At 36.5% G+C, this 12,832-nt stretch overlaps 2 protein-coding genes across 4 annotated transcripts; one reads left to right on the top strand and one right to left on the bottom strand.

Moving 5' to 3' along the window:
- The first annotated feature begins 2,759 nt into the window (after nt 1-2,759).
- si:ch211-137i24.10 (uncharacterized protein LOC565274 homolog) lies at nt 2,760-6,840 on the top strand. The gene is made up of 5 exons (XM_024265901.2): nt 2,760-3,324; nt 3,909-3,974; nt 4,466-4,599; nt 5,528-5,739; nt 5,823-6,840. The coding sequence occupies exons 1-4, from the start codon at nt 3,148-3,150 to the stop codon at nt 5,721-5,723; spliced, it is 573 nt and encodes a 190-aa protein (XP_024121669.1). The 5' UTR covers nt 2,760-3,147; the 3' UTR covers nt 5,724-5,739; nt 5,823-6,840.
- A 77-nt stretch (nt 6,841-6,917) lies between these two features.
- Nucleotides 6,918-11,481, bottom strand: slc25a15b (solute carrier family 25 member 15b). Of its 3 annotated transcripts, none has more exons than XM_024265897.2 (7): nt 10,991-11,481; nt 9,535-9,605; nt 8,891-9,149; nt 8,681-8,818; nt 8,435-8,610; nt 8,204-8,362; nt 6,918-8,131 (listed from the first exon to the last, which is right to left on the bottom strand). In XM_024265897.2, the coding sequence occupies exons 2-7, from the start codon at nt 9,587-9,589 to the stop codon at nt 8,010-8,012; spliced, it is 909 nt and encodes a 302-aa protein (XP_024121665.1). In that variant the 5' UTR covers nt 9,590-9,605; nt 10,991-11,481; the 3' UTR covers nt 6,918-8,009. The 3 variants fall into 3 exon arrangements, with proteins under 3 accessions (XP_024121665.1, XP_024121664.1, XP_024121663.1); XM_024265896.2 differs by having other exon boundaries at nt 11,089-11,480; XM_024265895.2 differs by lacking the exons at nt 9,535-9,605; nt 10,991-11,481 and adding an exon at nt 9,242-9,450.
- Between the last annotated feature and the right edge of the window lie 1,351 nt (nt 11,482-12,832).

Raw genomic sequence — 12,832 nt, 5'->3', positions numbered from 1 at the left:
CAGTAAATTAAACAGATTTTTTTAGGTTAAAACAAAGTTGTTTTTTTTCCAAACAGACTTTATTTTTATATCATTTTCGTCTAGAGATATTCACAGTAATTTGGGGGAAAATGCCTATATATAAAATGCATATATAAAATACATATGTGAAGAGAAAGATGATATCAGGCCCAATCATGCAGAGGAGCTGAAGGCTGTCATCAAGACAACCTCTTCAACCTCTCTTTAAAGACCCATTTTTTTCTGTTCGAAATAATTCTATTAAAAGTCTTTTTTTTAATTAATTCACCTAAAAAGCACAAGAATTATTGTAGATTGTATATTTATAACGCAACACTTTAACACTTTAACACTTATAACACTATATAAATATATAACACTATATATTACACTTTTTTACTTGTGAAATGTGATCTGATTGAGAATTGTTTTTCCAAGATTCCCTTAAATAATTCCCAACATTATATGACTGTAGATGCTTTAGTATCAAAAACTCTTGATTGCCAGACTGAGGCTAGACCAAAACCATGTCCGTGTGTCACGGGGGACACTTTTAAACACAAAGGACATCATATATAAATAAAATATTCCAAGACAAAAAATTTAGGACTCAAAAATTTCAAAACTTTCTAAAAATAAAATAAAACAAAATTAAATAAATACAATTAAATTTAAATAATGTATAAAGTCTTAACACAATGGGTCTGGTGAAGGGTTCTCTTTTTTTTCTTAGGGTTGTTGTAAAATGTTCAGTTAAATTTACCCCAGACTTTCAGCTGTTATCTGAATGAGCTTGTAAACATGCTTTCAAATTAGTGGAAAAAATCTTTAGCAATGAAGGCAAGTTCCAAAGCTTTGAGTTTTCCTATAGAAAATGAAGGAAGAAAAGAGAAAAATGTGTTCAAACATGTTAAAAATGCCGCTTAAAGTCATCTTTTGATATATTTTAAAATCATTCCAAATGGTCATTTATTTATGATTATGTAAATTAATAATAATAATAAAACAAAGTCACTTTCCAAGACACAGTTTCTGGGCGGGGCTTTTGATGTGGAGTAAGCCTATCTTCATTTCCCATCATCCAACTGTTTACACGCTTTCCCCACTGGCTTACAGCCCTTCACAACTGAAAGCGTAACATTACAAGTGGAACAAAAAAATGGTGAGAAATCCAGCCGTACAGTTTGGATCCAGATGTCAACTCAGACGAGGAAAATGAAGACACATGCATGTATACAAGTGGATGCTTGAAATGCAATTTTGAGCTTAATTTTCTTATCATCATGATAAAAACGCCACAAGATAATGTTAAAAACAATAAAAACATGATTTTCTTTGGAGTGGGTCTTTAAAGTCCGTCATAAAACTGAGGAGTCTCGTAAAACTATCATCAATAGAAGCTTCAGCTGTTGTCTTGAAGTTGAGTCATTAAAATCTCTTCTTTTTTAAATGTTTCACCATGATGTAACATCATGACAATAAAATCTTTCCATTCAGAACCCCTGAAACCTTTTGGGTCACAAGGCGGCTGGAGTCAATCCAGCTACTGTTGGGGGAAGGCGGAAAACACCCGGAACAGGTCATCAGTCTGTCACAGGGCCAGACACACCTAGGGGCAATTTAGAGTCACCAATTCACCTATGAACCATGCTTTTGGACCGTGGGAGGAAGCTGGAGTCCCCCGAAGGAAATGAAAACATGCATGAGAGGAACATGCAAACTCCACACAGAAAAGTCCCACCTGGGGTTTGAACTCCTCACTGTGAGGTGCTGGCCACTACACCAAAATGACATCACCTGGATGAATAGGAACCTTAACCAACATGTTTTAGCAACTAATAATCATTTTTTCATAAATGAATTATAGAATCAAGGAATCCATTAAAAATGATAAAAATAATAAGCCTTTTTACCTAATTAAATTTAAAAATCTTTACTTCTATCTTTACTGAATACAATTTTGTACAACTTTATAGCTGAATGCTGGAGTGTTAAGACCAGTTTACAAGAAAAAAAAAAATGTTTTTATAATTACAACTTTAAATCTTCTAAATTTACACAAAAAAGTCATTTACTAATTACTTTAAAAGTTAAAGACTCAATTTATGATTTTATTTTCTTGGAAATTTACTACTTTAAATGTTGTAAACTTACAACAATCATTAATTTAAGAGATTAAAAGTCATGAACTTACAATAAAAAATGTAAACTTGCAAGATTCAAAGTCGTAAATTTACAAGAAAAACTGCATACATTTCACTAGATTTAAAGTAGTAAATTTACAAGATTTACAGTTGTAAATTTATGAGAAAACACTCTTAATATTTCTTTGTAAAACTGACATTCTGAGTCTATTAATTTAAAATCTACAAATACTATTAAATATGTATATTTCTGATTATTAGACCTCACACCTTCCATTTCTGTCATTTTCAAAGGACTTCACAGCAATAAAAATAACACAACAGAGCGGTTATGTTGCTATGGAAGAAAAAAAAACAATTTCCTTTTTACATTTACAACTTTTATCTGAGTGATGAATGCAGCCAAGCCCTGCCACAACTCCCCACACATTTTTCTAGAGGCAGGACATTCTCAAACAGCCTCAACTTTTAATCTATTTTATTCTGTGCTTAATAAATTAGTGAGACGGTGTAATGTCTCGGGTTTGACGCCCCACAATATGGACATTTAGTTTCACTAGAGTCAATGACACATTGTTTTCGCTCTGCCTCCCCTGCTGCCAAATGTCCAAAGTTCAGCAGCAATTTGCTTCTGCCCAACTGGTTGCAGATTATAATCTAGCAGTGAGTCACAAATTACAGCAAATAAGGTTTAATAATCGCCTGATTCAAGTGACCTGAATGCATCCTCAGTTTATACATTGTGGATTTTTTTTTTTTTCTTCAGATGGACAAAAGTAAACGTTGTGTCTCCATGACACAGAGGCTTGAGTCATATACAGATCTGGAGCCTATCCCAGGATCTGTTTGTCCATGTTATCTAGTCACACCCCCAACCGCCTAACATCACTGGAGCACACGTCCCTGCAGTCCACTCTCTGCTTTTTGCTCACTTTCAGGTGGAAGCTCCCTCTGAGAACAGGAAACTCTAACCTACATTTAAAAAAGAATAAAGCTGCTCAACATGTGCACTGGAAAATGCTCCCGCTTCATCGCCATCGGCCTGTACCCACTGGTGGTCATTTCCATCATCTGTAACATTGTGCTGTTTTTCCCTGCGGGAGACACCAAGTACGTCAGTGATGGAAAAATTACTGAGGAGGTGAAGTACATGGGGGGAGTCATCGGAGGGGGTATAATGGTGAGTTTCTTTCCATCTTACAAAAATGAAAAATGTTTTCAAATTTGCGCTTTAAGATACATTCTTCAAAAGTTTTCAACTTGAGTGAAGAGAAGCATCAGGTTCCTGCAGCGGAATTTCTGTGTTTACATTCCAGCCAGATGTGAAGCAAATGCTTTATCTACTCAGAGTTATTCATTTTAACAGAGATATTAGCTAAATAAAAAGCTAAAACTAAAAAAATCACAACAAATAATATACATATTGGAGTGCAGGGCAGTTTTGTTTCACTTCCTACTTCTTTAAGGTCTTTCTAGCTTAGAGGCTCGTGTTCAGCATGATGGTTTTCATTAGCATTTTTTGATACATTTGAATTTATCATTTTTTAAAATTATTTAAGTCAACTCACACATTTTTGTCTTCTATTCTTAATTTTTTGATGCCTAATCTCAGCAGTACTATTCATATCTGGGACCAAACTATTGTTGCAAACTTTTACAAGTTTTCAGCAAAAGCGGAAGAGAACATTAAAAGATGTGCTATTTCTAAAGTAAACAGTCCTCATACAGTAGATCTGCTGTGAAATTCGGCTCCTCCTCTTTCAGGTGCTGCTCCCGGCTCTTTACATTCACCTGACTGGAAAAGAGGGTTGCTGCGGAAACCGCTGCGGGGTGAGTCAGTGGGTAGTTGTTTCAGGGCTGGGTTTAGATGAAATGATTAACCGATTGAAATGCTCATTGTGACCACGCCAGGATGTAAATGGGACTGATAAAGAATAAAGGCTGGCAGGGTCAATATGTTAGAAAATGATGGAATAGATTTATAGTTAACCAGTTTGAATTTTCACATAAAAAAACAGAAAGGGGCATGATTTAAGGTTCTTAGCCCAAATTTTACTGTCATTTTTCAAAAAAATCAGTAATCAGATTTTTATTTTGGAGATGTTTAAGCAGAATGAAAAACAAGAGTGTGTTTTGCCAGAAGGAATCAAACTAGCTAGTTTCTTCAGCTTTGTGGGAAACAGAGAGCACAGTCTGATGTCAAATTGTGAGGAATGACAGGAATGTTTGTGGAAACCCATTTCCTCCAACTCTTAAGTGCTTGAAATTGAATTTTGTGGCGTCTTTTGGTGGAAATGACTGTCACCTGTCAAACTTTCCAGATGTTCTTGTCCATCGCCTTTGCTGCGGTGGGCGTCGCCGGCGGTCTGTACAGCTTCATTGTGGCGGTGCTGGGCCTGAAGAACGGGCCCTACTGCAAAGTTTTGCTGGTTTGGATGACACCATTTAAAGACAGGTGACCCCCAGCAGACGACAAACGCAGCAGTTCGAGTTTAGAATGAAGCAAATATTCATGTATTTATTTGTTTTTTGACTTTTAGCATATTTTTTAATCATTTTTGCAACAAAAAAAGTATTTGACAGTTTAATTTCTATAGTCTAGATCAGAGGTCTGCAACCTGCGGCTCCAGAGCTACATGTGGCTTTTATCTCTCCATGGTGGCTCTCTGGCTGAAGAAAAATAAAATAACAGTCATTTTTTTAAAAAAAATTAAGAGTTTAGCTTCTATTTTAACAACATGCTAACGTTTTTTGTCCACTGGAGGTTTTAGGCTAATTTGGAGTTAAGCTAATGTTTTAGAAAAAATCCTGATGTTTTCAGCTAATTTGTTATCTACTGAAGTTTTTTAAGGATAATTTAGATTTTAGCTTCGATTTTAGCAACATGCTAACATTTTTGACTAATTTAGTTTACTGAGGAATTTTATGCTAATTTGGAGTTCAGCTAGTAATTCAACAACAAGCTAGCTTTTTGGCTAATTTGGCCTCTAGTGAGTTTTTTATGCTAATTTGGGGTTTAGCTAATATTTTAGCAATATATGCTAACATTTTTGGCTAATTTGTTATCTACTGGAGTTTTAATGCTAATTTTGAGTTTATCTTTTCTTTTAGCAACATGCTAACATTTTTGGTTGATTTAATTCACTGAGGGTTTTTATGCTAATTGAGTTCAGCTTATAATTAAGTAACGAGCTAGATTTTTTGCTAATTTGGCCTCTACTAAAAGTAAAAGGTAAAGATACGGCTCCTTCTAGGTCTTGATCAGTAGAAAACGAGACCAAAAGCCTATTTTACTGTTAAAGGTTGCAGACCCCTGGTCTAGATGCAGTCCAGTATTGGGCTTTGAATGAAACATTTTTTCAACTAATGTGTGTTTTCCACAGTGAGAAAGGTTACCTGGCTGACAGCTCACAGTGGATCAAATGCACAGAACCCGAAGATATTGTCCAGTTTCACATCGGGCTGTTCAGCACTCTGCTGGCCACCAGCAGCTTGCAGGTCATTCTCTGCGCCGCTCAGATGATCAACGGCCTCTTTGGCTGTCTGTGTGGAACCTGCATCAAGAAAGAGGTCATCTGAAGACACCTCAAGAAAGGTTATTTAATTGAATCTCTTTAAAGTAGGGGTGATAGCAGGTTCATAATCTGATGGTGTTTTTTCTTTATTGCTCTCTTTCAGTGATTGGGAGGTCCTGACAGCTCACTGGTGCCCCCTGCAGGAAGTACTGTCCACTGTGTTTGTTGAATGTATTTTTTCTAAAAATTGTACTTTTTTTTTTAAAGAATTCTTAGCTTTACTTATTTTGACATCACATAAAATTCACAAAATTTTACTATACGTTTGATGTATTTGAAAACTTTAATTTGAGACCCAAACGGATTTAAGTTCGAATTTTAATTTCATTATTCCATCACTTTTTTCTCCTTCCTTTCCTAAAAGGTCTTGACGTTCTCACCTACATTTTGTCAATAGGTTGTCTCACTGTGATTACTCTTGAATTAATTTGGTAAAACTCAAAGTTTACCTTGTGTTGTGCCGTTTAACACTTTATAGAACAGGGTTCTCAAACTCAACTTACCTTGGGGCCACTGAAGGCAAATTCTGGCTGAGTCTGGGCCGTATGGGGTTCTATTTGTGCTGAAAACATGCTTTAGCGTCCACTGTCTGTACCTTTGGTCCAGTGCCTAGGAGTACTGAACATTTGTTCATGTCTATGCAGTATCTTCTGTACGTCTTGTGAAACAACAGGAGCTAACAATGCAAAGCAAATACAAAGTTTTGAGCAAAAATCAAACTAAAACATCACAAAGCAAAAACAAAGCTATTATCAAAGAACCGTGGACTTGCAGAAGATATTGCTTAGTAGACATTCAAACTCTCATATTAAGACGGGGTCGCAAGTGGCCCGCCAGTTTGAGACCCCTGTTCTAGAAAGTCATTCCATCTAGTAAATATTTCTTTTCTATCATTTCACTTATTTCACCAAACACCTAGAATGTCATCAGAAGTAGATAATTATAATAAGAAGTGATTTTTTTTTACTTAAAGTGCATTAAACGAGTGTGGCTAACGTCACATTTCCCACCTCCCACCTCAATGATGCCACGTTTCTCCTTAAAAAATGTTTTTGTTCCTCTAACATTTTTGCTACAATAGAAAAAAAATGAAATAAAAAATGTTTACCTCTTTTCAAAAACTGTTTCTCCAGTTTTTACTAAACATACCGTCTGATTTACTGCAATTACGTGGAAGCGAAATGAAATACAAGACATGTTTAAGATCTTTACTGGCATCTTTAATGTTGATTTTTGGAAAAAAAATCAAGCAATATTTCCATTTGTATACCTATTAATACAAATTTAATACATAAAGTGAAAAGTAGCATGTTATGAAATCTATCGGAGCTTTAAATCAGTATTTTGTCTTAAATATCTTCATGTGCTGCAGAGTCTGTAGGCGTCTTGAGTTCAGTATCAGAGACTGATTATTGATATATTTACTTTCTGTTTCCATCCTCTTTATTCTGCTCTTGCTGTCATTTAAAACGGGCAGCACAAAGTTATAGCACCAGTTTGAACCAAAGTGACCCCAACCACAGCTGGAAAGGGACATGATTGCACCACATCTCTGATCTTCCTTGAATAATTCAGGGAAGTTTGACACATCTAGAAAAAAACATCAATATGGTTCATTTTGTGGAAACAAAAAGGGCAGACTTGGCACAAAAAAGGATATTTGCTTGATTTTTCATGTAAACACAAAAAGTGGAGTGATGGCAAAGAAAAGGCAACACAGTTTGAAAAAAAGAGGATAAAAACCACAGGAGTGGAACATGGAGCAGCAAACTAATAAAAAATGGAAAATTCACAAAACTAAAACTAAAAAAGGCACAAGTTTGAATAGTTTTGTTTTTGAATTCTGTCAGTCCTTCAACAAAGTCGCCTTAAACACCAGAAAAACTCAAAGTTAAGAATAAAAGTTTGGGCCAAAAGGTTTTCCTCTGAATTAAAAATGCTGCAGCTTATAAATAACAAGAAAGGATGACATGCTAATAATATAATTCTTGTATTTTTACCTAAAATTTAAAAGCATTAAAATAGGATTTCTTTTTAAAAATCATTTGTGCTTCACGGTTAGCTTCCCTACATGCCAGTCTTCCTCCTGTTCGTGTGCTGAGGTAGACTGGAGTTAAGAAACTGGAGTTGGATCAGCGCTGCCGTAATGCACGTAAACTCTGTAGTGTTAAATATAAGCATCTTTTCAAACTAAAAGTTAACACTATGAAAGGCATTTGTTAGTATAAGTCAGAAGGAGTGTGGCAGTTTCACAACTAGAAACAGGAGGTCCTGCTCCTCCTCTTGAGCATCAGCCATCGAACTGCTGCATCATGAGCTTCCTGCTCGCCTCGTAAGCCAGAAACAGAGCTCCGTTGGCCGGGAAGGAGCGGACCAGGGTGGGGGTGAGACCAGAGTAGAGCGTCCGGATGCCTGACAATGAAGATTAGAGACAGCTTCAGTTGGCTGCGTCAACACGCCACACGACAGATGACAGCTGCTTACCTTCGGCGCGGGCGATAGCCATGAAGGTCTTGAAGAAGCCAGCCTGCCTGCCCGTCAAAGACATGACCTGGATGCGGGATTTGACGCAGTCCATCGGGTAGACCACAGTCCAGAGGCAAGCCCCGCCCAATCCGCCGCTGAACATGGTCGCCAAAACACCTTCAGCACAGTGTTTCACATTCATCAGAACCTTGCTTTGAATGAGTCCCAGCTGTCGCAGGAGCCCATTACCTATATCATCCTTATTGCACCTCATGTAGTCTGCAAACAAGGTGCGGGAGAGCTCGTAAGCACCAAAGAAGCAGAAGTAGCCGGGAACCTCTCTGGCTATGGTGGTGGTCAGACCCTGGAAGAAGCCTGGAAGACCCTCGTTCCTTATGATGAACTTCACCACGGACCACACCGAGCTGCAGACACGCACGACGACTCAGAGTTATGATGAACGAATCGGGAAATGATCGTTATGAAACTCCTTACTTCTGGCTCTTAGCAATCTTCCCTGACGCCTCCATCTCAAACATGGCCTGCAGGCGGCATTTAACGAGCTCGGTGGGGCAGAGAACCAGCGAGGAGAAGATGGACGCCACCGAGCCAGCACTGGCTCTCTGCATGTCACTGCCACGGACGAGAGGAGCTTAAGCAGAGAGAACGATCCCACTGAAGGCTGCAAGCAGCAAGACCGCCTACCTCAGCACGGCGTCCTTGTGCAATCCCGCCGTGAAGCGGATGACCTGCTGGCAGAAGCCGTAGCTCATGAAGAGCACGGAGTTCTCGGCGATGTTGGCCATCAGCGCCGGAGTGGTGCCCTGGTAGAAGCCTCGCAGCCCCACCTGTTGGTAGGTGCAGGTGAGGCAGTGGACGAAGCCGCGGTACATCCTGGGGAAAGTCTGCATCTTGACTTTTGCCGTGTCCAGAGGCTGTCCGGCGAAGACGCACGCGGCGCCCCCTATGAGGAAAAAAGCAAACCTGGAGTAACAGCGATTGAACTCCAACAAAGACTGTGAAAACCTCTCATATAGTCCAAAAACAAAATATTACACAATATGGTGAGCATTTGTGGTTCCACAGGTAAAGCAATCATCCATAAACCCAAATTTAAGGTTTCCATCCCCTCCAAGAATCCTTCCTCCTGCAGTTTTCCTTGTGTTTTTGCAGAATCCCACAGAGGTTTGGAATGTGACCTTCAGATTCTGACACACCACCGGGATAACAGAGCCCAGTTGATATTTAATCTCTGTCAATACTGTTTCCCACACAGCTCAGATAAATAGTAAAGAATGGATGAATGAGGAGCATGTTGTTTAATTACAAAAAAATGTATTCATAATTACCTATAGCTCCTGCAGAAAGATCAATGACGGCCTGGACCGCTGGATGAGGAGCCATGACTCTTTATCTTTACCTGAAAGTTAAAGTAACAAAGTTATTATTAATAGTTTAACACAGCAAATACATTTCTATTCTTGTAATCAGATCTCAGCTCAGGCAGCAGAAGCTTTGCAAGGAAATCTATTAATCATGGCCATGAAACTTTCAAACACAAAAATGTGCATGTGTTAAAAAAGATTAATCTGCTTCAATTAAAAATTATTATTTTCTTAATTTAATTCAAACTGCTGCAGTAAATCACGAAATCAGTTTTTGATTTAGCATTTAGGCAAAATCAGATAAAAAATTTCCTTAACTTGTATTTTATTTTACTGCTGCTTCTCAAACAGATAAACAGAATTAAAACTGACATTTTTAACAAAAGACATGGAAAAGATTTGTGAAATTTCCCAGCTAACTTTATTCCATCTTTTAAAAAACAGCCTTTCTTTGCTGTCAGTTTTCCACACAAACACCCATGATTCTCTAATACCAGTTTTATAACAGTTACATGATATTAAATAATGTTTTTGAAGTTAAAATGAATGCAAAATAAAAGAATGTAGTGTAGGGATGGGCTGTATGATTTTATTTCCAGCCGATACCGATAACCGTTAATCCAATTTCAATTAATCAAATTTATGTTTATTTTTGTAGTCAAAAACAGGTTGTCTTTTAGTTTTTGAAGCAAGAATTTATCATTTTGTTTATTAAAGTAACACTTTGTTCAGCTTTTCACACTGGTTTTGTGAAAACGTTTCCCCAAATCATCAAGATTCGTTTTTGCAGGATAATTTTAACAAATATTTGCCATTTCATCAAATTATTTTGTATTGTGAATTGAATTATTGAATCAAAATAAAATCTGATGTGATTTTTTTAAACAAATTTATTTCATGCTTTACTTCAGACTAATCTGATTGATAACTAGGAAGTTTTATAATATGCAACTAGAAACACAGGTGTGGCAAAATCATGCTTTACTATAGTGTATAGAACATGCATCACCTTCTATTTACTCCTAGAACATATATTCAAAAAAATAGAAATTAATAGAATATAAAGGCTTTTAGAAAACTTTTTTTTATAATATAGGGAGTTTTTCCTATAACCAAACGTACCTTTAAACGAGAGTTTTAAGACTTTAACACGTTGGAGTGACCTTTCCTCAGCTGATGCAATGAAGCAGTCTCTATTAAGACAATGCTTTAACCCGCCACTAGAGGGAGACAAAAATGCGGTTCTATTTACAGCATTTTTTTTTTTATTTTTTTTTACAATCATCTGAGGAACACGTGAGAGGTCTTTAAAGACAGAAAGTTGAGTAATTTGTGTCAACTCCAAATGAATCCGAGAATATTTAAAACATCTTCAACGACAGAGTTGAACGTATTAAAGCAACACTTTCAACACACAAACCCCACAGCACAGCGGAGACAGTGACTCCGAGCATCAGAGAGTCCCGGTGGTTGCTGTCAGAGTAACATCAACATCCAGCGCGCTGCATGCTTTCTTACGGCGCGGACAGCGAGGACTCCTCGTTTATGTCGATATTCCTCGTCCCAGCATCACACCTGTCCTCGCGCTTGCTGACGGCAGTCAATGCATGAACGGATCATCCATTTGGGATGTCAAACTAAGAGGAGGAAAAGAACGTGGAGGTTGTTTCATGGCATCGCAGAGAGAGCGAAGAACACTCACTCGAATCAAAATTCCAGGTAACAAAGTTGAAGTCGTGTTCTAGATTAAAGCGTTCAGAAAATTCAAATAGCAGATTTTGAATTTAAGAAATTATATATATAAGAACGCTGTTAAGGTAGTATTAATATAAGTTAAATAGGACAAAAACATAGTTTACAATTTGAATGAATGTCATAAGAGGGAGACTTTTTATAGACGATCTTTGATGAGAAGCTAGTCAAATGGCGAGAACTTCCGGTTCATTGTAGTTTAAAATAAAATAGTAAAGGGTTGTGGATAGCACCTCCTGTTGGTAATTGTTGAGAATGCATTTTTGCGCTATAAAACAGTTATGGAAGCAAGAATTATTTTGCTTTTTTGTTTTAATGTCATATTTAGTTTAATATTTATTATTAATATTTAATTAAAATTAAATGTTATTAAATGACTATTTAGTTTTATTATATATTTTACGTCTATTTGTAAGCGGAAATACATATTTAGTTCAGATCTTAATTTGCTAACTTAATTGTTTGATTTTGTAAAATTAAATAAATAATAATTCATTAAATGAAATAGTTCACAAACTAAACATTTAGTTTGTAAACTAAATCTATTATAAATATTAAAAAACATTATAAATTAAATATATTGCTTGATAACTAAATATCTAGTTAGTAAATGTGACATTTATCATTGCACAAATTAAAAGGTGAAAATATAGATTTAAAAAAATGAATCGTGTTTTTTTTCATCTAAAACAGGCTAAGTAAAAAAAAATCTTGCTTTCAATATCTTACTTTGTAACTTTACAAGCCAAAACATACAACAGCCTTAATTTAAGTATTGATCCTATTTTTATGGCAGTCTTTCATGAATATCTTTATTCATGCTTAAATTACTAATTTTCCAGGCAAACGTCACAATTTTTTTAACTTTTAAGTCAGAATTTTTCAGGTGTGAAATAATTTTGATTTTGATTGGGTTTTGTGTGTTGAGAAAGTCTATGTACACCTTGACCTGGAACAGGTTATTTCACACACATTTCAATGGGGTTAAAAAAGGAAATAAATGTAGGAAAAAATAAAATCTCAAGATCAGAGTATACAACATGAGGGGGTCTGTCGAATCAGTGACTCGTCTATTTAAAAGGCTGTCAGTGCATTGACACTCATTTCCGTAGCGAGTGAAAATCTAGCAGAAGCCCTTTGTGATGAATAAAGTGACATGTGCCCCAGCCAGTATAACAGCTAATATTGGAACATCCTGTACTCTTTCAGCGAGATACTTAGAGTCGTGTACTCTCAGTTTTTAAAGACTTTATTCCTCACTACTGTGTCTGATGCATCATTAGGTGTACCTGAGAGAGGAACACTTCCTACCCACACATCCATCAGCCTGGTTCTCTAAAGTCTTCCGCAACAACAGATGTTATTCTGCTGAGTGATTAAAGACATTTGACAAAAAACAGAAGATTTGAGATGTTGATAAAAAACTATTTCCTTTGCTGTTTAATTTGTCAAAGACTTATTAATGATTTACTACTTGCCATTTACTTGCTAATGACCTATATTTACTTTT

This window comes from Oryzias melastigma, linkage group LG14 (genome assembly GCF_002922805.2).
Source record: "Oryzias melastigma strain HK-1 linkage group LG14, ASM292280v2, whole genome shotgun sequence".
NCBI lineage: Eukaryota > Metazoa > Chordata > Actinopteri > Beloniformes > Adrianichthyidae > Oryzias > Oryzias melastigma.
This window is presented reverse-complemented; position numbering and strand designations above follow the sequence as displayed.